This window comes from Danio rerio, chromosome 18 (genome assembly GCF_052040795.2).
Source record: "Danio rerio strain M-AB ecotype USA chromosome 18, GRCz13ab, whole genome shotgun sequence".
Classification (NCBI taxonomy): Eukaryota; Metazoa; Chordata; class Actinopteri; order Cypriniformes; family Danionidae; genus Danio; species Danio rerio.
In genome coordinates, this window is record NC_141038.1 from 38,729,763 (window position 1) to 38,752,909 (window position 23,147).

The 23,147-nt window shown below is 37.5% G+C and overlaps 1 protein-coding gene across 39 annotated transcripts in view; it reads right to left on the reverse strand.

Moving 5' to 3' along the window:
• Positions 1-23,147, reverse strand: part of ryr1b (ryanodine receptor 1b (skeletal)) — a 245,403-nt gene that overhangs the window by 186,834 nt on the left and 35,422 nt on the right. For all 39 annotated transcript variants that reach the window (XR_015514413.1, XR_015514412.1, XM_087292511.1 and 36 more), the window contains 1 exon segment: positions 1,042-1,161. Coding sequence is in view for 37 of the 39 variants with exons in the window: in XM_087292511.1 (XP_087148637.1) it covers positions 1,042-1,161 (120 nt within the window). In the remaining 2 variants the exon portion in view is untranslated.

The window sequence follows — 23,147 nt, forward strand, 5'->3', positions numbered from 1 at the left end:
ATACTTAATAGTGTGTTTTAAATATATTTTAAACATTTATTTTTATTTTATTTATTTATGCTTTTATATATTTTCACATTCATACTGTATGTTTAATTATGTATTTATTTATTCATTTATTTATTCATTAATTTTCAGCTTAGTCTCTTTATTCATCAGGGGTTGCCACAGCGGAATGAACTGCCAACTCATCCAGCATGCGTTTTACACAACAGATGCCCTTCCAGCTGCAACCCAATACTGGATAACACACTCATTCACACACACACTTCGGCCAAATTTGTTTATTCAATTCACCTAATAGCGCATGTCTTTGGACTCTGAGGAAAGCCGGAGAACCCAGAGTAAACCCATGTGAACACGGAGAGAACATGCAAACTTCACAGATAAATGCCAACTGATCCAGACTCGAATCGGAGACCTTATGCTGTGAAGCAACAGTGCTAATCACTGAGCCACTGTGTCGCCTTCATTTATTTAGTTCCACATTTATTTATTTTTGCATTTCTTTGTCTGTAGGTGCAATGGGGACGTTTTACCTCAGAAATACAAACTGAGCTGCAGCGGTAAGATTCTGAGAGTCAGACAGTGTTTAAGAAAAACTTTAAAAAAAATTAAAATAAATAATAATAATAATAATAATAATAATAATAATAATAATTAAAATGATAGTTAGAATTTTTTTTATATGTATAGAGAACAATTATCTCGGTTAAATAGCAGGAAAATATTTAAGAGATAATTAAAATTTTACAAGAGGAATTTTGCAACTACGTAATATATATTTTTTTTTAATATTGAGTGTTTTGTCTGTCAAACAAAACGTGATATACCTATAAAATTAAATTAAATTAAATTAAATTAAATTAAATTAAATTAAATTAAATTAAATTAAATTAAATTAAATTAAATTAAATTAAATTAAATTAAATTAAATTAAATGCTTGGTATACTGGATACATTTTGAAATGAGAAGCGGCACTACCGCTCAGAATATTAACAGTGCATGACTGAACTATAATTTATTTTAAAATACTGTACCTGGGCATTTGAAGTTGTCTCTAAAAAGCACAGCCGGTTCCCAAAGCCTTCGCAGGACAGGCACAGTTTGATCTGCTCCTTCAGAACGGTCGCTGTGCACTGGAGCACAACCTGATCTTCCTGTGAGTCACAGAGGAGAACACAGAGGGAACACTATAAGTGAGACCATGAACAGAGCCAGGTGGAAACTCATCACAATGGGATACAATAAATACCTATTCATAGTGAGACATGCAAATATGCTGGATGATAACATGCTGATTAGTGAGACACGCACACACATACAAGCGCGTGTAAATACAGTAATAAACACAGCCATGTCCAAACACTCTACACCTGTTCCTTCACATTCTCAGCTGTCCACTTCTTCTAACTGATGATGTATTGTAGCCTTATTCTGCTTTCACTTTTCCCCTCTCTCTCTCTCTAACCAGGATGACCTGGAGTCATTTGTTTCCCATCACTCTCTCTTCCTCATTAGTCACACTGTCCCGAGTCTTTCTGCAACAGTCCATTTGTCAACACTTTGATCCTCTGCTCAATACAGTTCAGCCTTAGGGCAACACACTGCAAGTGAATATGGTGAAAAAAGTAACCTAAGAGTGATCACCAGTTGGTTTATTACATTAATTATAATTATTTGTTTTGTATTTTCTGAAGTGTTACTGTGGGTGTAAGTATGCAAATGACACATGATTTCATAAAAAATGCAGTCATTTGTACACATTTCCAGAACATAATGCAAACACTGGATTATATCAGGTTCAAAATCTTTTTCTTTTTTTTTTTTTTTAGACACATTAGAGTAAAAGGCTTTTACATAAGGGAATTTGGACATCTCTAATTATCACTTCACAATTCAGAAAACACTGTGAACAGCCAGGGAAGACATACAAACAGTTTTTTTGTAGAATAAACTATTGCATATAATCAGACAAATTATTAGCTTGCCACAATTATTAGCTTGCCTGTTAACTGTTTATTCTTTATTTAAATATCTTCCACGTAATGTTTAAAAGAGAGTTCACAGTATTTGCTATAATACTGTATATATTACACACTTTATTAGGTACACCTTACTAGTACCAGGTTGGACCCCCTTTTATCTTTAGAACCGCCTTAATCCTTCGTGGCAAAGATTCAACAAGGACCTGGAAATATTCCTCAGAGATTTTGGTCCATATTGACATGATAGCATCACGCAGTTTCTACAGATTTGTTGGCTGCACATCCATGATGCGAATCTCCCACTCCACCACATCCCAAAGATGCTCTATTGGATTGAGATCTGGTGACTGTGGAGGCCATCTGAGTACAGTGAACTCATTGTCATGTTTAAGAAACCAGTCAGAGATGATTCGAGCTTTATGACATGGTGCTGGAAGTAGCGATGGACATGGTCGGCAAAAATACTCAGGTAGGCTGTGGCATTGAGGCTAAATTGGTACTATTGGGCACAAAGTGCACCAAAAAATATCCCAGACACCATTACACCACCAGCAGCCTAATGACAAGGCATAATAGATCCATGCTTTCATGTTGTTAACGCCAAATTCTGACCCTACAATCTGAATGTCGAAGCAGAAATAGAGACTCATCAGAACAGTCAACGTTTCAGAAATACTCAGCACCAATAGTCATGCCACATTCATAGTCACTTACATAAATCACTTTTCTTTCCCATTCTGATGCTCGGTTTGAACTGAGGAAGATAGTCTTGATCATGTCTGTACCTAAATCTTCTGAGTTTCTGCCGTGTGATTAGCTGATTAGAAATTTGCGTTAACGAGGAATTGGACATGTGTACCTAATAAAGTTGGTGGAGAGGGTATATATTTTTCAATTTTTCTTTTTCTTTTCATTTTGGTTTCTGGTTTTAAACTGGAAATATATATATATTAGCCCATTTAAGATTTTTTTTCTTTTTTTCTTTTTTTTTTTGGCTACAGAACAATTTTGAAAAATAATAAAAATTTCTAATATTTACATAATAATTTCTAAGGATAATAATTTCGCCTTAAACCATATCACTCTCTAAGAAATTTTAAAGAATATATATCACTAAAACCATAAAATAAATGTTGCTGATGTGGAGATTTATGGCTCAGGGTTGGAGAAATGACTGATCTTGAAATAAATCTTAAACATTAAATCAATAAACCTTTATTGTAATTGATAAAGATTAAAATCTATATATACAATTTGATAAAATGTGACAAAAACACTTTCAATTGTATGTTGAATGTTTTCTTTATATTAGACTGAATAAAAAAAAACACGTATTGAAAATCCTGAATGGACAAAATCTTCGATTTCACAGCAGCATGGAACAAAAAGTTTTTTTAATGGTTTAACCTTTAACATCCATTGAACAAAAATTTTTAAGATTATTAAAATGTTCTTTACACTATGATAAAATGTCTCTGAAGAAACTATATATATAACATCTTCTATGGAACCTCCATTTTAAGAATATATGGTTCTTATATATGGAGTCTTTGTGTTTTCTTTTGGCACATTCTGTCCCACAATCCTCTGCACAGAAGAAACCGGGACAGTCTATCCTCTGTCAAGTGTAGGGCATGGAGATCTTTAAAAAGCTACTGGTGATGATCTATAGCCACCACAACACATCATGACAGAAAGATGATTCAAGGCTGAAATTAAAGCCATGACTTTTAAAGTCAATGCTACTGAATCTACTTACTATGTAATGCATATATGGTCTTTTTTTCCAGAGATCATATTAAAAATAACCTAAATAGTAGGTCACATGTCAGAGTTTCATAGTAAATTATAATCATGAAAACCTGGTATAGCCAAGCATAATGGTGAAAGTTTGTAGTAGGAAGTGTGTGTGTGTGTGTGTGTGTGTGTGTGTGTGTGTGTGTGTGTGTGTGTGTGTGTGTGTGTGTGTGTGTGTGTGTGTGTGTGTGTGTGTGTGTGTATATATATACTTATTTTCAGAACATCTAACTGGAATTTTACCAAATGAAATGGATTTGTAACTAAGGTTACCACACAACAAAGGGTGAAATATTAAATATTCAAGGTGTCTTTTCATGAAGTCACAGACTGTCGATTCTTGACTGATATTTGTAACAAAACTCCCAATTATTTCAGTATCAATGTGCAATCAATATGCAAACAGAACCTTATAATTAAAATTATAGCAACCTTCCTAAATGTTTCTGTCACAGTCACCCTTTAGAGCAGTGGTTCCCAACCTTTTTCTCTGGGGCCCCCCCCCATGAACATATACAAACATTGGAGCCCCGCCACCATATAAATACACACGCACGCACACGCATATGTACCGTATATATTTTTATATATATATATATATATATATATATATATATATATATATATATATATATATATATATATATATAAAACTGTATGTGTGTGTTTATGTGTATTTAGATAGGCTTTGTCATACTGTCTAATCTTTTTCTTCGCCTCTGAAGAATCATTACATTGACGTTTGTCTGCCATTTTTGTTTTGATTTTGCCTTTACGAGAAGTTGGACAAGCACATTGCGCAAGTGAGCAAAATGTAAAAAATTATTTAGAGTTATTTATTTTCATTATTTTTACTATTATGTTGGAATTTTAAGCATGTGTTTTGATTTTTTTTTTTTGCTACTTAAAAATACATATATTCCTGAGAATTTTTTTTTTTTATAAATATTTCCCAAATTATGTTTAACAGAACAAGTAATTTAACAGTATTTCCTATAATATTTGTTTTTCTTCTAGGCTTATTTGTTTTATTTTAGCTAGAATAAAAGCAGGTTTAAATATTTTGAAACCTATTTTAAGATCAATATTATTAGCCTCCTTAAGCAATATATATTAATATATATTTTTGATTGTCTGCAGAAGAAACTACTGTTATACAATGACTTGCCTAATTACTCTAATTAAGCCTTTGAATTGCACTTAAATTTGAATGCTTATATTTTGAAAAACATCTAGTAAAATATTATGTGCTGTCATCATAGCAAAGATAAAAGAAATCAGTAATTAGAAATGAGATATCAAAACTATTATGTTCAGAAATAAGTAAAAAAAAAAAAAAAAAAACTTCTTTCCATTTGAAATTGGCCAGGAAAATGGTTGCTAATATTCAGGAGGCCTAATAATTCTGACTTCAACTGTATATATACAGTTATTTTCCACCCTGCAAAGGAAAGAGAAATAAATATAATAGAATAAAAATATAAAACAAACTGTGCTTTAAGCATCTCTACTGTAAGAAAAACACTTTAGCTACAGAAATCCTTCAGTCAAGAGCAGAGAAACATTTTCTCGTTATGTTTGATTAATGATGATAAAAACAGGCGGCAGCAGGAATATTTTGCGCTGTCTCTTTAATGGTTTCTCTTTCACGTCTTTTGATCCTCAACTCGTTTGTTTATTACACAAATGAGGGTTAATATAAATAATCACTAAACACAGCGTTTTGACACCTATTTGACCATTAAATCGCTCACGTTAAGATGACTAGATGTCTGCGCTTCTCTGCTCGTCTCAGGGTGCGAATGAGAGCGAATGCTGACCAGCCGCATGATTCTGACTGCGTGTGCGTGTTGCACACACACATAAGCACGCGGTCTTTCGCAACACATACAACTGGAAAGGGGGCGGTATATGATGCATATAATTGTTTATCTTGATTAATGCTTTTTTATAATCGTTTGAAATCGAAATCGGATTTTGGATTAATTGCACAGCCCTGTATAATAGTGGAGCATTTTATGCCTTTTTCTACCTCAACACTTATCCTCTCCCGCGTCCCCCTTGTGAACTCTGGCGCCCCCCTTAGGGGGGCGCGGACCCCAGGTTGGGAACCACTGCTTTAGAGTACCAACCAAAAACAATAGAGGGCACTGTACACCCCACATAAGCCACTCGCTCAGACTATATGTCCCACAATGCATTGCATCTCACACCTGATTTACATGAATTCAGGCTGATTGTTCTTGTGCAGCCTTTGTGCGTTGGCATAGCCCTCGCCGTGGCTGATGCTGACGCACACCAATCAAAAGAATGTAAATACATGTCGCAACGACGCGTAGCACAAGCTCTGTGATTGGTCGGCTTGGTAGCTGTGACCAGTGTGGGCAGGACCAAGAGCCACATCTAGCCCGATGGAGCGAGTGTCTATGTATCAACTCCTGTAAAGGAGCTCCAGATAAAAACTGTTGTAACTGGCAGACATGCAACAACATTAAGCATAAGGTAAACACAAAACCTTATACTTAATGTTGTTGCATGTCTGCCAGTTTCCCACTCTGAATGAGGGTGTTTCAGCTACTTGTACATCAAGGTAGCATACAGAAAAAACAAAACACTCATAAAGAAACATGACACAGTGGAACTTAAAAACTTCACTGGCAGCTAGCGTTTCGGATGCACGCATGCAGCACGCAGAAGTATACATGCACGGCTAAGCGCAAGGCATGTGCTGTGGGTCAAGCCGATCACTCAAAGCAGAAGTATAAATCAGCCTTTAGACTCTGATTAACCAGCCCCTGAAGCCATCTTCACACATTTAAAAGGACCTCAGTCACACTCATTGATACTATTTAATGTACATTCTAAGCAGTTTTTCCTGTTCCCTCTTTGTGTTTTGATTGTTTGCTACCTGCCTTGACTAGTGGGGGGCAGAGCGAGGCTTTGTAAAACACTGAAATAATCGAAGCAAATATGTCGAGGCTTCGAAATGTTATAAAACCCATCTCTGCAGAGACACATGGTGGTTACTTTTAGGTATTGCTCTAAAACTACTTCAAATAAACAGTAATTCGAATTGAGGAATTATGTATTATGTATATCACAATGTATGTTTGAAATATCGAGTGATTTAGTGGAGCGGTTAGTGTTCCTGAATTTGAGAACACATTGGGTTTGAATCTCGGGTGAAGCAACTACAGTCATTTAAATTAGTCATTTTTAATGCTTTGTTGTGGTAATGTGTTTTGTTTTAATATTGGTCTGAATGAACTCTTTTTCAGTAAATATGTTTTGTTTTAGTCATAAAAATTAAACATTAATAAAAACATCAAATCACAATTTCTGAATTTATGTACAAGCTGGGATTTGAACTCAGGACGCCCGTAGCACAGTTGTATTATGCCCACACATGGACTATAGGCTTAAAGGTGACGTACATTAAAGTGCGCATGCACAATGTACTGCAATGCTGTGTCCAAAATTGCATACTTTTATAGTACAACAGTTGTGTAGTAAATATAAATTCAAATGTAGTTCATACATATAATGTAGTCTGTAAAACAATTCTCTGATTCATACTCCAGAGCTGAAGGTGCTTAATGCACCAAAACGCTGGATGCCAACCACTGTAAAAATACAATAAGGTTTAAAGATCTCTATTACATAGTTAATGTTGCAACCAAAGACATCTATATTAATATCTATGGTTGTAACCCGCATGCTTACTCTGATGGTTGGGTTTAGGGTTGGAGTAGGTGCAGACCTAAATAGCACACAGTGTAATGTCATTCATTCATTCATTCACTTTCTTTTTAGCTTAGTCCCTTTATTAATTAGGGGTCACCACTGCGGAATGAACCGTCAACTTACCCAGCATATGTTTTACGCAGTGGATGCTCTTCCAGCTGCAACCCATCACTGGAAAACACCCATACACTCTCATTCACACACTTACACTACGGACAATTTAGCTTACCCAATTCACCTATAGCACATGTCTTTGGACTTGTGGGGGAAACCAGAGCACCTGGAGGAAACTGAGCTGAACATGGGGAGAGCATGCAAACTCCACACAGAAATGCCAACTGACCCAGGGGAGGCTTAAACCAGCAACCTTCTTGCTGTGAGGCGATCATGCTAAACACTGCGCCACCATTAAGCCCGTAGTGTGTAACTTATTAAATAATACAAATTATATTTTTCTAGCGACAACCGCTTGACCATGCATCATGACTTAATGGATGTAACTGTTCTACATGCTTTCATTCATGAAATCAAAATACAACAGGAAAGTTGCCACACATGCACACTAACACGTACGTGACGTCAACATATATTTCGTCAACATCAGATCTCGAAACACTTATGAAATGACCAACCCTTTAAGTTGCTTTATTCATGTAACCTGGATGTTTCGAAATGCTTTGGAGCAGTGTTTTAAAACATCTGCGGTTCAGGATCTCGACATCGTATAGATACGTCGGCTTTGGTTCAGCAATCCCTGACCTTTGCCTGGATTTTGGATTACTATTTTTGGATTATGCTTGACATTGTTGGTTGCACCTGTTTTGTATAGTTTTGTAATATGTGTGTGTGTATATAAAATATAATAAAATAAGCATTGCTGACTTATTATATTAAAGCTGAATATTTCCCTTCTAGATTAAATGCAACATTATAATTAAAAAAGTTGATCTTATTGAAGCTTTGATTAAACAATTAAAAATACAGTATTTGAAATAGCTATGGATAAATGTGAAGCATCTCCATTATCACCCAATGATCGCTATAAATACATAATAAAATCACACATCTTTTATGAATGAAGCAGAGCCATTAATAGCATGTGCATTGCACTCTAAAGTATTGTGAGACTGTCTGATATGGTGGTCTCATGATAAGCCGCTCATGATCTACAGGCTTAGCTCATCTCTGTATAAATAGGCCCAGAGCAGCGCGGGGATTTGGCAAATGCAGAACACTTTACACCACCAAACCCAAACAATCAGTGCTAATGTGTTGCTTATATGCTTCAGAGCTCACGCAGATTACAGCAGACAAAGACTGTAGGAGGACGGACTGTCAGAGGCTTGAATCAACACTGAGCTGAATGTCACACTTATTTATGCCTCTTAATATGAGTGTAGGATTACAGCCAAACCATATTTAGGCCTAGATTCACATTGCAGGGATTATTTTAAACTTTACTATTAAATGAATTAAATATGTGTTTAAGAGAAATATCTTCCCATTGAACTTTATTCAACAGCATTTATTATGTCAAACAGCATTTACACAGGCTGTGTACAAAAAACTTGAAACCACTGCGAATACATTGATGAAATTAACAGTTGGATGTGCCAAAACTTACTTAAGTTAAACGAAGAGAAAATTGAAACCATTGCATTTGGGAACAGAGATGAGGTTCTCAAAATGAATGTGTACCTTGGCTCTATGGGTCAAACAACAAAAAATAAGTATATGAATCTTGGTGTTATTCTGGAATCAGATTTGAATGTCAGTAATTATGTCAAAGCAGTAAGTAAATCAGCATACTATCATCTCAAAAACATTGCAAAATTCAGGTGCTTTGTTTCTAGTGAGGACTTAGCAGTGCCGGAGTGGGATTCCTTTTTAGACCTGGAGTTTCAAACCTTAGACCACCTCAGTTCACGACTGACTATATTAAAATAAGGTCTTTTTCTTTTTCAATTAGTTTCTATTAACACTATCACGTCGTTTTCAAGGAAACAGCTGCTTTAGAACTTCAAATGTTTTTCATAAATATGAGAGGATTAAAGGGTAGCTAAATCTCCAACACTATTCTTTAAAACATCACACTGTCCTTTCCTGCAATATATGAATATATATTCTGTGCAAAATTCTTTATAGATTTCCAGTCCTTTGTAACAGTGGCCACACAAAAATAATAAAAATAAAGTATGTACACCTACATAAGTACCCAAACAGTATTATATGCCTTAGATAGAAAATAATAATAATTACTCAGATGAGGATCGAACTCGGATGGATGGCGTCATAACGCAACATGCTGACTACTTGACCACAATGGCGCTGTTATCCCAATGTGTTTGGAATAAAAAAAAAGTATTGCACTGTTATCTGCAAAACTCTTTTAACCACAGTATTACTTTCTATTGATGGCTTAATCTTTTTCTCCCCTTTTTAGATTTTTACTCAAGTTATGTCAGATTTGTTAATGTAGTGAATCGTCTTATTTTTATTGAGCAGGTGGAATATTCATTAATATTAATTATTCAAATTCTCATTTTCACTAAGGTCCTGCTGTTTGGGGTCAGATGATTGTTACATCATCATCAACCTGCAGGATGCATTTTGCTCACAGGGCTGTGAGAAAATAAACAAAAAGAGCAGAACTGTGGCAAAATAATGAATAAAAAGAGTGAGGGTATGGTCAAACAAATAAATAAATGAAAAAAAAAGCAACTGCTGAGAGTGCAAGCACCTAGGGACACTGGCCCTCGAGTCCAAAAAAACCTGTAATTCTCCCGGTCCTCCTGATTAGCCACTCCAGGCCTGGCACTTGTTCATGCTTTTATCACCAGCAGGGTAGATTACTGTAATGGACACCTCACCGGCCTTTTCACCACGACAGTCAGACAGTTGCAGCTCATCCAGACTGCTGTGGCCAGGAGTCTGACCAGAATTAGAAAATCCGAACACATCACACCTGTCTTCAGGTCTTTACACTGGCTCCCAGTTACATTCAGAAGAGATTTTAAAGTATTATTAATTGCATTTACTGAATAAGCACTGTGCTACATCAGACAAATCACACTATTATGTCTTTCTTTTCATTTTCATTCTCATTCTCCTAAACCCTGTTTTACCACATTTTAATCTGTTATTATCAGTTTTAATCTCTTTTATTATTTGTTTTTATTTTCTTATACTTGTTCTTATACTTGTTTCTTTTATTCATGTTTATGTTAAAAAAAAACTTTGAATAACCACTGTGTGTAAAATGTGCTATATAAATAAGCTTGCTTTGCCTAAACTGCTCACTGTAAAAAAAATCCATTAAATGTATGGCAAAATAATGGCACTATGGCAGCTTTGGTTACCAGAATGTTGCTGTCAAAAAATGTTGTAGAAATGGTAAAAAAGAAATTTCACAATTTTACAGTAAACATTTACATATTTTACCTTTGTTACACAGACAAAAACACAACAATAAGCATGTGGTAATAAGACAGTCATGTGATGAACCTATGCCCACCAAACGTTTCCCACAAGCAGTAAAGCATACTAATATATAGAAGGCTACTAATGTAATTTACTACTAACCCCATACCTTCATACTTTCGATAGAATATACATGTTTCAGCAATGACAGTGTGGGTATACCTCAAACCGAACACTGCAGTGCTTTTTAATTTTTATCTATTTTTCATTTTCATTTCACAATCCCAGAAGTGTATTGAAATTGTTAAAGGAAGTGACGCAGCTCCCGGACCCTAAAAAGTGAGGTTCGTACATTTTTTGATCAGTGTTTTTCATTTTTGATAACATTTCTTGTGAGAAATGTTGTTTTTCTGTATAAATGTTGTAGTTCAGTTATAATGTATTGCTCTTTGCAAGAAATGTGTCCTGGACTTGTACTAAACTGTTATGCAGCTTCAGAAGTCTTTAGAAGAATTTTTTACAAGAATCCTTCATTCACATATGCTTAAAGTCCATGTAAAAGCAAAATTTACCATATATATATATTTTTTTTTTAACAGACATTTATTGCATTGTGACATTACATTGCACTCTGTGCAAATTAATCCAGTGAAAAAAAAATGTTTTGATAAACAGTTGCTTCTGTGTTTGGAGTGCAAGCCCTTCTCTGTTGATGTCAGTTTGAAAGCTTCAGCTACAAAATTCTTAACTTTGCCCTTTTTACCATAAGTTTGCTAAAAGAAAATGATATACAGAATATTCCCTTTAAGTTGGAAGAACATCAACATACTAAAATAAAATTATCAGCAACTTCTGGTTTACACATACTTGCTAGTCTAAAGGTAAGAACCACTTGCCTAAGAACCAATGCCATTTGCACTTTGGGTATCCAAAGTTCAAGTCTCATGGGCCTACGTCAGCCCCCCATCTAACTTAGGTTCCTCTCTTCACACGGTCATATCAGGCAAAAATAATTCTTAAAAAACAAGATCCCATCCTAGGCTGTTTAATGTAATTAACTGCCATCTTTTTCTTTTTTGAGTTTCAAGAGAGCACTTAATTAATTATTGTGGTTATTGATTGTACTTAAAGGGATATTTGTGTTATTATTTATTCTTGTTCATAATATTTATCATTTATACACAGTCAGTTCAATTTGTGGAAATGTTTTTGTAGTTTTTACATGTTTGTTACAGCTTATAATTTATTAAAATTATAGTTTTATTTCATAAACAACAAGTTTGCACCTACATTTTGTGATTTTTATTATTTTCAGTTAAATAAAAGACTACGTTTAATAAATGTTTTAATACTAAAAATATTAAGTACTTACTTACTTACTTACTTAATACTAAAAAATAAGTCTAAAAATCCCATCTCGATTCATTCTTATGAACCTAATCTTGTGTCTGGGTAATGGGACATGGTTCTCATCACACCAGATCGTATCCGCAATGAGCTTGAGTTGCCTAAATACTACCCAAAACAAGTCAATTGTAATTTCATGGTGAACTGAGTTGAATGGACTCTGAGCTGACACGGCTGTATTTTGAGTTGAATAAATTTACACATCTCTCTGAAGAGCTCAAACTGTGTGTTTGCAAACATGCTGGGACACCTGTGGCTGTCAAAGAGCTGCAGAGGCACAGGTGTTTGATCACCGCTGATGGCACAAAGGTCTCGGTGGGGTCAGAGGAAACTGGGGCTGTTTCTGGGTGAGAACAAAGTTGTCTATGACTACGGTAGCCAAATATTTCCAAGCTGATGTGTTTCTCCATTATAATGACGCATATCATCAACCTTCAGGAACACAGCACTGAATATTGACATTCTCATTACAGTGAAATGTTTTGTCGCAGTTCAGCAACAAGAAAAAAATTAGAGATTTTTTTTCAATATTGCCCATAGTCATGATTAAAGAGTCTCACCAGGACTTCACAAAGCATTGATGATTACTGCAGGCCAAAATGAATACAGAATGTGATGTTTTTATGAACTTTTTAAGGTGTTTTACCATTAAAACACAGCTATAATTATGCTTTAGAGTGATATGAATAAATGCTATGTAATATCAGGGCTTGACATTAACTTTTTTGATCACCAGCCACTGTGGCTAGTAGTTTCCCAACGTTACTAGCCACTCATCATTTTCACTAGCCACAATTTTATTGTTGGCAAAATTCATTTTATATAAACAAATTTGTCTCCGATATGCTAAAATTACTTGATTTAAATTTTGGGAAATGTCCACATGCCTCCTCAGTCATTAAACTTTTTTGTGTGTTGTGACCTTGCTCAATAAGCATTAGCAAACGAGTTTCATAGTGTCACGTTACAGTTACTTTTACTCCATGTGACTTTTTAGGTCTCAACACTACGTATTTACCATTTTTTTTTCTCTGGCCACACCAAACAAATTATTTCTTGCCACAAATTTTAAATGTGTCAAAACAAGCAAAATATAGCTGTTTACATACACTTTTTCTTTAACAAAAAGTTCTTAAAAAACAACTGACATTAAAAAATGATTGTCATAAAACTATGCACAGAAGTCCGTCCACGCTAAAGGTGCCAGATCTCTAGTTAACTATACATAAATGGAGAGTTACTCTTCTTTTAAAACAATTTCAAAGGATAATGATTAAACCATATTAAAAATGAATGTAAGCAAGAAAGCAGGTGTAAAATACTGTGTGTGATAATGAACAAATTATTATGTGCATGATCATTAACATTCATTCATTCATTTTCTTTTCAGCTTAGTCCCTTTATTAATTCGGTGTCACCACAGCGGAATGAACCACCAACTTATCCAGCACAATTTTATGCAGCGGATGCCCTTCCAGCCACAACTCATCTCTGGCAATCATCCAGACTCACCTATTCACACTCATACACTACGGACAATTTAGTCAAACCCAATTCACCTGTACCGCATGTCTTTGGACTGTTGGGGAAAACGGATCACCCGGAGGAAACCCATGCGAACACAGGGAGAACATGCAAACTCCACACAGAAATGCCAACTGACCCACCCGAGGCTACTACCTACTGCACCACTGCGTCGCCATAGTTAACATTAAACCCATTAATGATTGTTTCAAAGAATGGTTAAGGTGAACAAGGCAGCCGCTGCTGTTTGTAAATATGTACCTCTTAAAAGAAGCAGGACTGTGGGTGCACGAGCATCACTTATTGTCCAGTCTATTTCAAAGAGACACAATCACACCAGTTGCGTTTCCAGGCACGATTGCTTCACGCAAGGTAACGGGAGCACAACTGTGTCTCATCGTGCGCGTGATCACCCTTCACTCTTTATTCACCAACTTTCTTTTGCTTGCGCGCGCACAGTTATTTTAACAGTAAGTCGTGCTGCTTCTCGATTCTGAGATCACATTTGCATGCTTATTGACAAACGATCATAGACAATAATTCTAGTCTTTAGTGACTAACCAGCAGTGGCAATTTAAAATAAATTTTCAACCAGCCAAAGTGGCTAGTGAGAGCGGCTGTCTTACCCGCCACAGCTGAAATATACCCGCATTTATACCCGCAAATATACCCGGGTTGGCGGGTATTAATGTCAAGCTCTGTGTAATATCATTGTTTACACAATTATTTCCTTTGTAAAATTCTAATTATTGCACCTGGTAAAGACAAAATAACATTCCTAAATTCAGCAAAATCATGTACAATGTTATACAATTTTACATGTGTGCATTCAAACAATGCATTTTTTAATGTAGTCACTTCTGACGCATTTGAATGACCAAAAATAAATTAAACAACATATTGTGAAATATTACAGTTTAAAACAGAGATGACTGGGGGCCAAAGTTGGCCCATGGTAACCTTTGATTTGGCCTGGCATGCCATCTGAAAAGAGAGGAAGAATAATGAAAATGGTTTTGAGATTGTCAATTCAAATTTATTGTAACACTTTTTTTGTTGGTTTGTTTGTTTGTTAAAAGCTAACTGAAATGAAATGTTTCAATAAAATGGAGTAAATTGATCAGATTTTGTTAAAGTGTACATACTGTCACCTGACAATCCAGAGACTTAGGTGAGCAAATCACGTAAAAGGCAGATTCTGCTTGTACTCAGCATTGAATGTTAGAAATGTAATTGTTTATGTTTTTATTGCAATAAGTTATCATTCAAAAAGTTATACTGCATTAGTTAATACAATATGAAGTAATGTTTCCAACCCAGGCTCATTCTGAAAACGTAGTCCAGCGGACATTTTTAAAGACCGCAAAATATGTCTCAGGAGGCACGTATTTGTGCAGTTTTTGTTTTCGCGAATCCGCGAGAGGCCGCTGTGTGCGCTTTTTCGTATCTTGAACGTCTCTCGCGAGTGCCGTTCGCGCCCGCGCTGTTCTTGAGTCAACCCACCAGAGGCCGCTGTCTGACTGACCGAATGATTGACGGCGCGATCGGCTAATCGGCTGACCCACCCTTCTCCTTCCCTGAACCCAACCAGTTTTACCAATTGACCCGCCCGCCCACTCACTTTCCTAAACCTGAGTAACAATTTAGAAAAGCTGTCTAGAAAAAGAAAAACACTCGTTCGCATTATTTTTTGGATTCTGTTTTTGTCTTACCTGGTTTCTGGAACCGCTCTTCCCTAGACTCGAACCCAGACACCTTTGTCAACTCCTCCTCTCTGCATCTGAAGTCCGCCGACGCACATGATGAGCTGACGGGACAAACTGACTGCAGTGGGAAAGCCCTTCACACGGAGGTAAGCGGTCAGCCGGCAAACGCGAAAGGGAACGGCGTCACACCGCCCCGTAGCGTTTGCTTAAAAAAATGAAATGCAGCCATACGTACCTCCCGGGACGTATTTCGCGGTCTCCAAAAACGTCCTCTGAACTACGTTTTCAGAATGAGCCTGGGTTGAAAGTTTCTTATTTATTTTTAAATCATATTAAATTAATTAGGAAATTACCTATGGCAATTTTATTGTTTTATAGTTTGGTATATTTACTTTCAGCCAACAGCTATCAATGATATTTTTTTTTTTTTTTGGCCCTTCGTACGAAAAATTTCAGGCACCCCTGGTTTAAAAGAACTACTTTTGCGGTATTGCACAAAAAAAAAAAAAAAAAAAATATATATATATATATATATATATATATATATATATATATATATATATATATATATATATATATATATTATAATTATTGTCAATGTTTTTGCTGCTTCTTTATGTTTTGCTCACATCCAAACCAAAACTTAATAATCCATTTGAGGACTAATAATATTTTAAAAGAAGTGACCACCAAAAAAGTACAATTGTTTTTAAGGGATCATGTGACACATTAAAATGATTGATAACACTTTACAATAAGGTTGGGTAAGTTAATGTTAGTTAATGCATTTATGAACGTGAACAAACAATGCACATTACAATTGTTCATTCATTTTCTTTCAGCTTAGTCCCTTATTTTTCAGGGGTCACCACAGCAGAATAAACCACCAACTACTCCAGCATATCTTTTACGCAGCGAATGCCCTTCCAGCTGCAACCCAGTACTGGAAAAACACCTATGCACTCTCACATTCATACACATACACTACGGCCAATTTAGTTTATTTAATTCACCTATACTGCTTGTCTTTGGACTGTGGGGGAAGCCGGAGAACACGGAGCAAACCCACCCCAACACGGGGAGAACATGCAAATTCCACAAAGAAACGCCAATATTTGCCAAATCCAGCGACCATCTTGATGTGAGGCGACAGTGCTAACTACTGAACCACCATAACAACATTAGTTGTTCATGTTAGTTAATGTTAGGAAAACACAGTTGTTCACTGTTCTTTCTTGTTATGTCACAGAGCATTGACTATGTTAACAATGGATTTGAAGCATGTATATGAATGTTAATAATGCATTTGTAAATGTTGAAATGTGATTAATAAATGCTGCACAAGTATTGTTAATAATTAGTTCATGTTAGCAAATACATTTCCCAATAAACCTTATTGTAAAGTATGACTAAATTAATATCCATTCATACAAATGTACCCATTTACAAACACTTGTAAATTCATTCATTCATTTATTGACACCAGAAAAATGTGTTTTTGTGTAAATAAATGACCAAAAAGTTTTTAATTTCTAGCAAAACTACAACTAAAACTACCCCCCAATGTTTGTATATCTCTTTATTTATGAATTTAGCCATGTCTTAAATTTAACATGTGGCTAAAAAAAGAAAAAAGAAAAAAACACAGTAAAGAAAGTACAAACTCGATCAAAACCTCACTGACAAACACTTATAAACATTTAATCATACTATCTCTACACAAACAGGAAAAAAGCAAATGTAGAGCGCTCTATGAAAACACGCAGCACTGTTTATTATTAGATTGAGAGTGGGGATTCCCCTTCTCCTTCGGTCTGCTGATAAAGGCCTCTTCAAGCCAAATCTCTTCATCGTGAAAACCGCCTTCACTGGCCGCTGACACTGACAGATGGAGGGATGGTGTGGGTGGATTAGCAGAAGTCGATAGGGAAAAGGAGCAGAGGCTGGTGCATTAAACACTGACCTCTTTTAAAATGCCTTTGTCTGTCCAGACCATCATGGACCACAAAGGCAGAGCAATCTTTATACGCAGGACCCCCCGCAACTATTTCCCAATACAAAATGTCACTTCCTCTCTAGGTGTGCAGCCTCTGGTCATGCAGCCACTGTGGTATTTATGAGGATGGTGGTTATTGTTTTCCTGTCTGCACTCTAAATGTATATATACATTTTATATATTCTATGGGCCACTATCAAGGGTGTAGGTTTGAACTTGACATTGGTGGGGATGGGTGAATCAAACATGTGTGTGTGTGTGTGTGTGTGTGTGTGTGTGTGTGTGTGTGTGTGTGTGTGTGTGTGTGTGTGTGTGTGTGTGTGTGTGTGTGTGTGTGTGTGCTGCTGTTATTAATTTAACTGCTATTAAAATATATTAATAATTAATCCTCTCTTCATACAGTTTATTAAATTTTAGGCCCATAACCAAGAGGGGTTCTGGTGGTTTGAAAGACCAAAAGTTGGATTGCTATTATTTTTGATTTTTTTCTTATTATTTAAATGACCAAATTCTGACTGAGGAAAGCTCAATGTACTGGTCCGTTTGTTTTTTGCCTCTAGGCTTCAGTGTTTAATTTAAAAAAAGTTTTAACAGATTTCTTAAAAAAACAAAAAAAAAAAAAAACATGTAATGATAGATGATAATACATTTTTTATTTTAAAAATAAGTATCTTTTCATATTTTGTTTTATTAAAAATTGTCATTATTTATAAATCTGTAATATAAAATCTTACAGTTTAAATGCACATTTGTAAATAAAAACTTAACATAGTAAAATAATGTGGTAAGCAATTTGACAAAACGGTTGGAAATATTTTTTGATACATCAAAAAATGTGGTTATAATATCTAGCAAATATGATAATTCAGCAAAAATTAGTTCTTAAAATGTCACTAATATAAATATGCAATATTTAAACCTCATAGTTCAATAGAAATCAGGCAAATAACTGCAAAAAGGTTCCGTTTTTCAAAACAACAAAAAAGCCGTCTGATGAAGGCAGACTTCTGCCGAAACGCGTTGGTTTTTAGAGATCTAGCCATGTGAATAAAGGCTTTTTAATTTTTTCACTTTACTCGAGTGCCTTGGACTGATTCTTGTTGCAGATTTGATGAATCCCTTACCCAAAGAGCACCGACCATACATTTGAACTTACCCCAGAGCGCTTTTTGTTTTTGTTTTGTTTTTTCTGAAACAAAAAAGCCGTCTTTTCAATAAGCTGGCTACAGGCTTGATAGTGTAATGATTATTGAATGATAAAGAGAGTTTTTTAAATTTATTTATTCTTTTTTTATTGAACATTTTAATTTTGAACAAAGCCTGAGATCCACCCAACAAAATATGTAAAATAAAAATAAAAAGAGTAATATTACAATAATAAGTACATAATCAGGATTGAAACATAAATAATACAGTCTCTCTCATATTTGACCAAAATTGTACAGTTTTTTTAATGGCTCCATTTATTTTGGCTGTGGTGTATTCCAGACTAATAATATCCAGTAGATAGAGCCTCCAGGATAGGTCAATTGGAGCAGATGGATCCAGCCATAGTTTCAGGATTGTTTTTTTGCAGCAGTCAGAACCCCTGACAGAGTCCTTTTTTGGTTGATGGATATGGAAAGTGATGAATCGTCCAGCATAAGAAAAAGCAATGGGTCGCATTGGATCTGAGTTTCCATTAGTTCTGATAAAAAGTCTCGTACCTTGGTCCAGAATAGTGCAATTTGGGGACATCCCCAGAACATAAGTATAAGTTGTAAGTGACAAAAGGGGTCTGAATTTATTTTCATTTTAAATAAAGAGATAGTTTTAATATAAACTTCTGTTTATTTTAGCCATAGAGCAAATTAAATATGTCTCATATATCAGTATTCTGCCTATAATGCTGTATTTTTTTCTGACATATTTCGTTTAACCAAAATTGGACATGCTAGAGATTAGGAGAACTGGCGGGGATCATATATACTTTAGCTGTTTATTTTGCAGTTAGTTTTCAGGGCATATTATTCACAGACTAGCCTATATCAGTCTGCTATAACATTAGACTGTGAATTAAAGCAGTGGAAAACACGAGCATTAATGGCATATCCTGATTATCTTATTCAGTAGATAACTTTAGCATTCATGTGACTTACACTTTTGTTGAAAAAAAGCTCCTTATATCCACCTTTTTTCCACCCAACACACCCTATTCTTGTGCGGGGAAAAAACAATTCACTGCATTTGGCACTGCTAATCTGAATACAGCCACAGCCTCACACATGATAGCAGGGAAAGGCACAGCCAATCAAAATGTTTCTATGTGTTTTGGGGAATAAAGGACTCAAGGAGAGAATGTGATTGAACCCTTTCTACGTGTCTAGGTTAATGTTAACTGCACACTTTGTTTTAAGAGTATTAAATTATAGATGGGGACATTTCAATGATCGGTGGTAATTGGTGGGGACGCGTCCCCTCCGTCCACCCTAAATCTACACCCCTGGTCACTATACAGTATGTAAGCTGTCAGCCATAGTGTCAGGATCCAGCCCTTACAGCCCTGTCACTCCTGTCTGTGTTTAATGTCTCTTTGTTTGTTTTGTGTATTAGCACATGGTTATCTCTTTTGTTGTGTTGGCCATGTGCTCCTCTTGTCCTGCCTCCTTGTTTTCCTATGCCTCGCCCCCTTGTTTAGTCCTTGTTTGTCTAATTATGTTCACCTGTTCCTTGTGCTATCTACTCCCTTTATATTGAGTTCATTTTCCACTTGTCTTTGCCGGTTCGTCATACTATCTTTCGTGTGCTTGTCTAGCTTATCTTGTTTAGTGCATGATAGAGGTTTTTTCCATATAGTCTAGTTTTGTTTCCTTTGTCTAGTCTAGTACAAGTCTTTTTGATCTTTATCTTGAATTAATTTATCCTTTTTGATTCGGTTAATTTATTTATTTATTTTATTTATTTTTTCTTTCAATAAGGTTGCTGTCATTTTCAACTTTATTTCTGTTTGCAGCTCAAGATTAACTTCTAGTTTTCATTTTGCTATCTTTGTGCTCCTTAGCCTCAGTCTAGCCCTAGTTTTTAGATAATTCTTTATTTTTTAAATTCCTGTTCCTGTGTTTTGCATTCTGTTGTATTTCTAGTTATAGCTTATTTCTTTAAGCCTTTTGTTTAAGTTTCAGTAGTTTCATTTAGTTCCTTATTTGCTTCATTTTTGTTTTTTGAGCTCTTATTTCCCCTCTTAATTTTTTCTCATATTTACTTAGTTCTAGTTTTTTTTTTTTTTTGCTTGCTCTTCTTTTTAATTTTTTTGTTTCCCCAGCCGTCTAGTCCTGTTGTGTTGCTTGTCTCACTTCCCTCCTGAGTCATCGCTGGTTGTGGATCCCCTTCCCTTGATGATCGATCTGTTTGCCACCCCTGTCCTTAACCAGAGGTTCGGCTAGCTACCTTTTGACTGCTTGGCCTGAAATTTGGAATTCCCCTTTCCTGACCAGCCTGTGTTACCCTCTTAAGACACTTCCCTCTGTATCATCCTGAAGTCCTGAGTCTCCTCCCCTCACCAGCCTGTTCTCCTGAAATCGTCCTGCACTATTGACTGTCCTCCTGCATAGCCTTGTTTACCTCCTGAAAATAAACCTTGTGTTCTCTTGTCAATTCTGCATTTGGGTCCTACTTGCCATCCGTGACAGTACGAACCGGCCAAACAAGAACCCAGCAGAATGAGCATCACTATTGTCCGTCCCACCACTAAGGAAGGGAGATTGGCCCTCAAGCGGGGACTGGCTCAGCTTCGCCAGCAGGGTCTGGAACCTCGGGCATTTGCCCAATTTTTCTGGACCATGGCCAGGGGCCTCGACTATGATGACTGTGCTCTCAAGAAGGCCTTTAACCGCTCCCTAGATGACCCTTTGCCAGAGTGGGAGATGGAGCAATTACAAATTCTAAATTTCTGGGACTTCTCTGATTATGTTCATTATCGTAAGGACTGGCAAATCCTAAATCCTCCTGATGATGTTAGCAGTGACCACCCTACCATCCCTCCCTCCTCAAATCAAAACCACCATCATCTTCCGGCTCCCACTGTGAAACGGAAAATCAAGAAGCAGGTTACCCAAGTTGCTGCCTGCCCCAGGGTGTCCTCTGCACGGATTCCTATTGTTGAGTCAACTGAATCCACCACAATTGCCTCTGGGGAAACCAAGTCCCTTGAACTCAATTTAACTTCCAGAGAAGTTTCCCAGTCAACGTCTGAATTCATGTCTGTTAAGTCTGACCCAGTTACATTGCAGTCAGTCATGTCCAGTGTTGATAGCTCTTTGTTTGTGCCTGCCCAAGCAACCCAAGATGTGAAAGACCCGTCAACCTCCCGCCCTGGGAGGCGTACGGGTAGGAGAGCCCGTGCCAGGGAGGCCAGAGCCCTTCGCTTGAAGACAGTGTCGGCTCCAGCCCCAGAGCGCCCGCCAGTGTCGGCTCCAGCCCCAGAGCGCCCGCCAGTGTCAGCTCCAGCCCCAGAGCGCCCGCCAGTGTCGGCTCCAGCCCCAGAGCGCCCGCCAGTGTCGGCTCCAGCCCCAGAGCGCCCGCCAGTGTCGGCTCCAGCCCCAGAGCGCCCGCCAGTGTCGGCTCCAGCCCCAGAGCGCCCGCCAGTGTCGGCTCCAGCCCCAGAGCGCAGCTCAGTGGCAGTCCCGTTCCGACCCCTTGCCCTACCGGCACCACACAGATGCCTAGCCCTGCCGGCCCCAGCCTGGCTCCCAGACCAGCCGGCTCCCCACGGGCCTCCTGACCAGCCGGCTCCCCACGGGCCTCCTGACCAGCCGGCTCCCCACGGGCCTCCTGACCAGCCGGCTCCAGCCCTGCCGGCTCCCCTCAGGCCTCCTGTCCAGCCGGCTCCAGCCCTGCCGGCTCCCCTCAGGCCTCCTGTCCAGATGGCTCCAGCCCTGCCGGCTCCCCACAGGCCTCCAGCCCAGCTGGCTCCCCACAGGCCTCCAGCCTTGCCGGCTCCTCACAGGCCTCAAGTTCATTTGCACTCTTCCATTCCTGTCCCACTCAAGACCCCTGTCCTACCTATTCCTGTGGATCCTCTCTGTATTGTTCCTCCGGCTCCACCCTGGTCCTCAACCTGGACTAAAGATCCTTCAAAGTTAGCCCCTAACTCAGTTTATGTAGCCGTGAAGGATATAAATAGTTTAGCTCCTATGCGGATTCCTGCAACCCTGGAGGGGATCATGGACCCATACCCTTTTCCAGCTTCATCAGCACTGGGGTGCTCCTCAGATTCTGCCACTCAGCCTTTACACGTGGCTTCAGATGAGATCTCTGATTCAACCCATGTAACTGTCCCTGCAACTCCAGAAACCCTTACAGAATTGACCTCTAATCCAGTATCTGCAGCCCTCGAGGGTATATCAGATAAAGACCCTGAGCCTGTCCTGACTGCCTTGGAGTACGCCTCGGATTTAGCCCCTGTTCCAGTTCCCACAGCATTGGAGGTCTTTACAGATTTGGCACCTCAGCCAGCTTTACCAGTCCAAGTGGGCTCTAAGTCAATCCTGAAGCCTGTGCCTGCAGCTCTGAAGGGCAAACCCAAA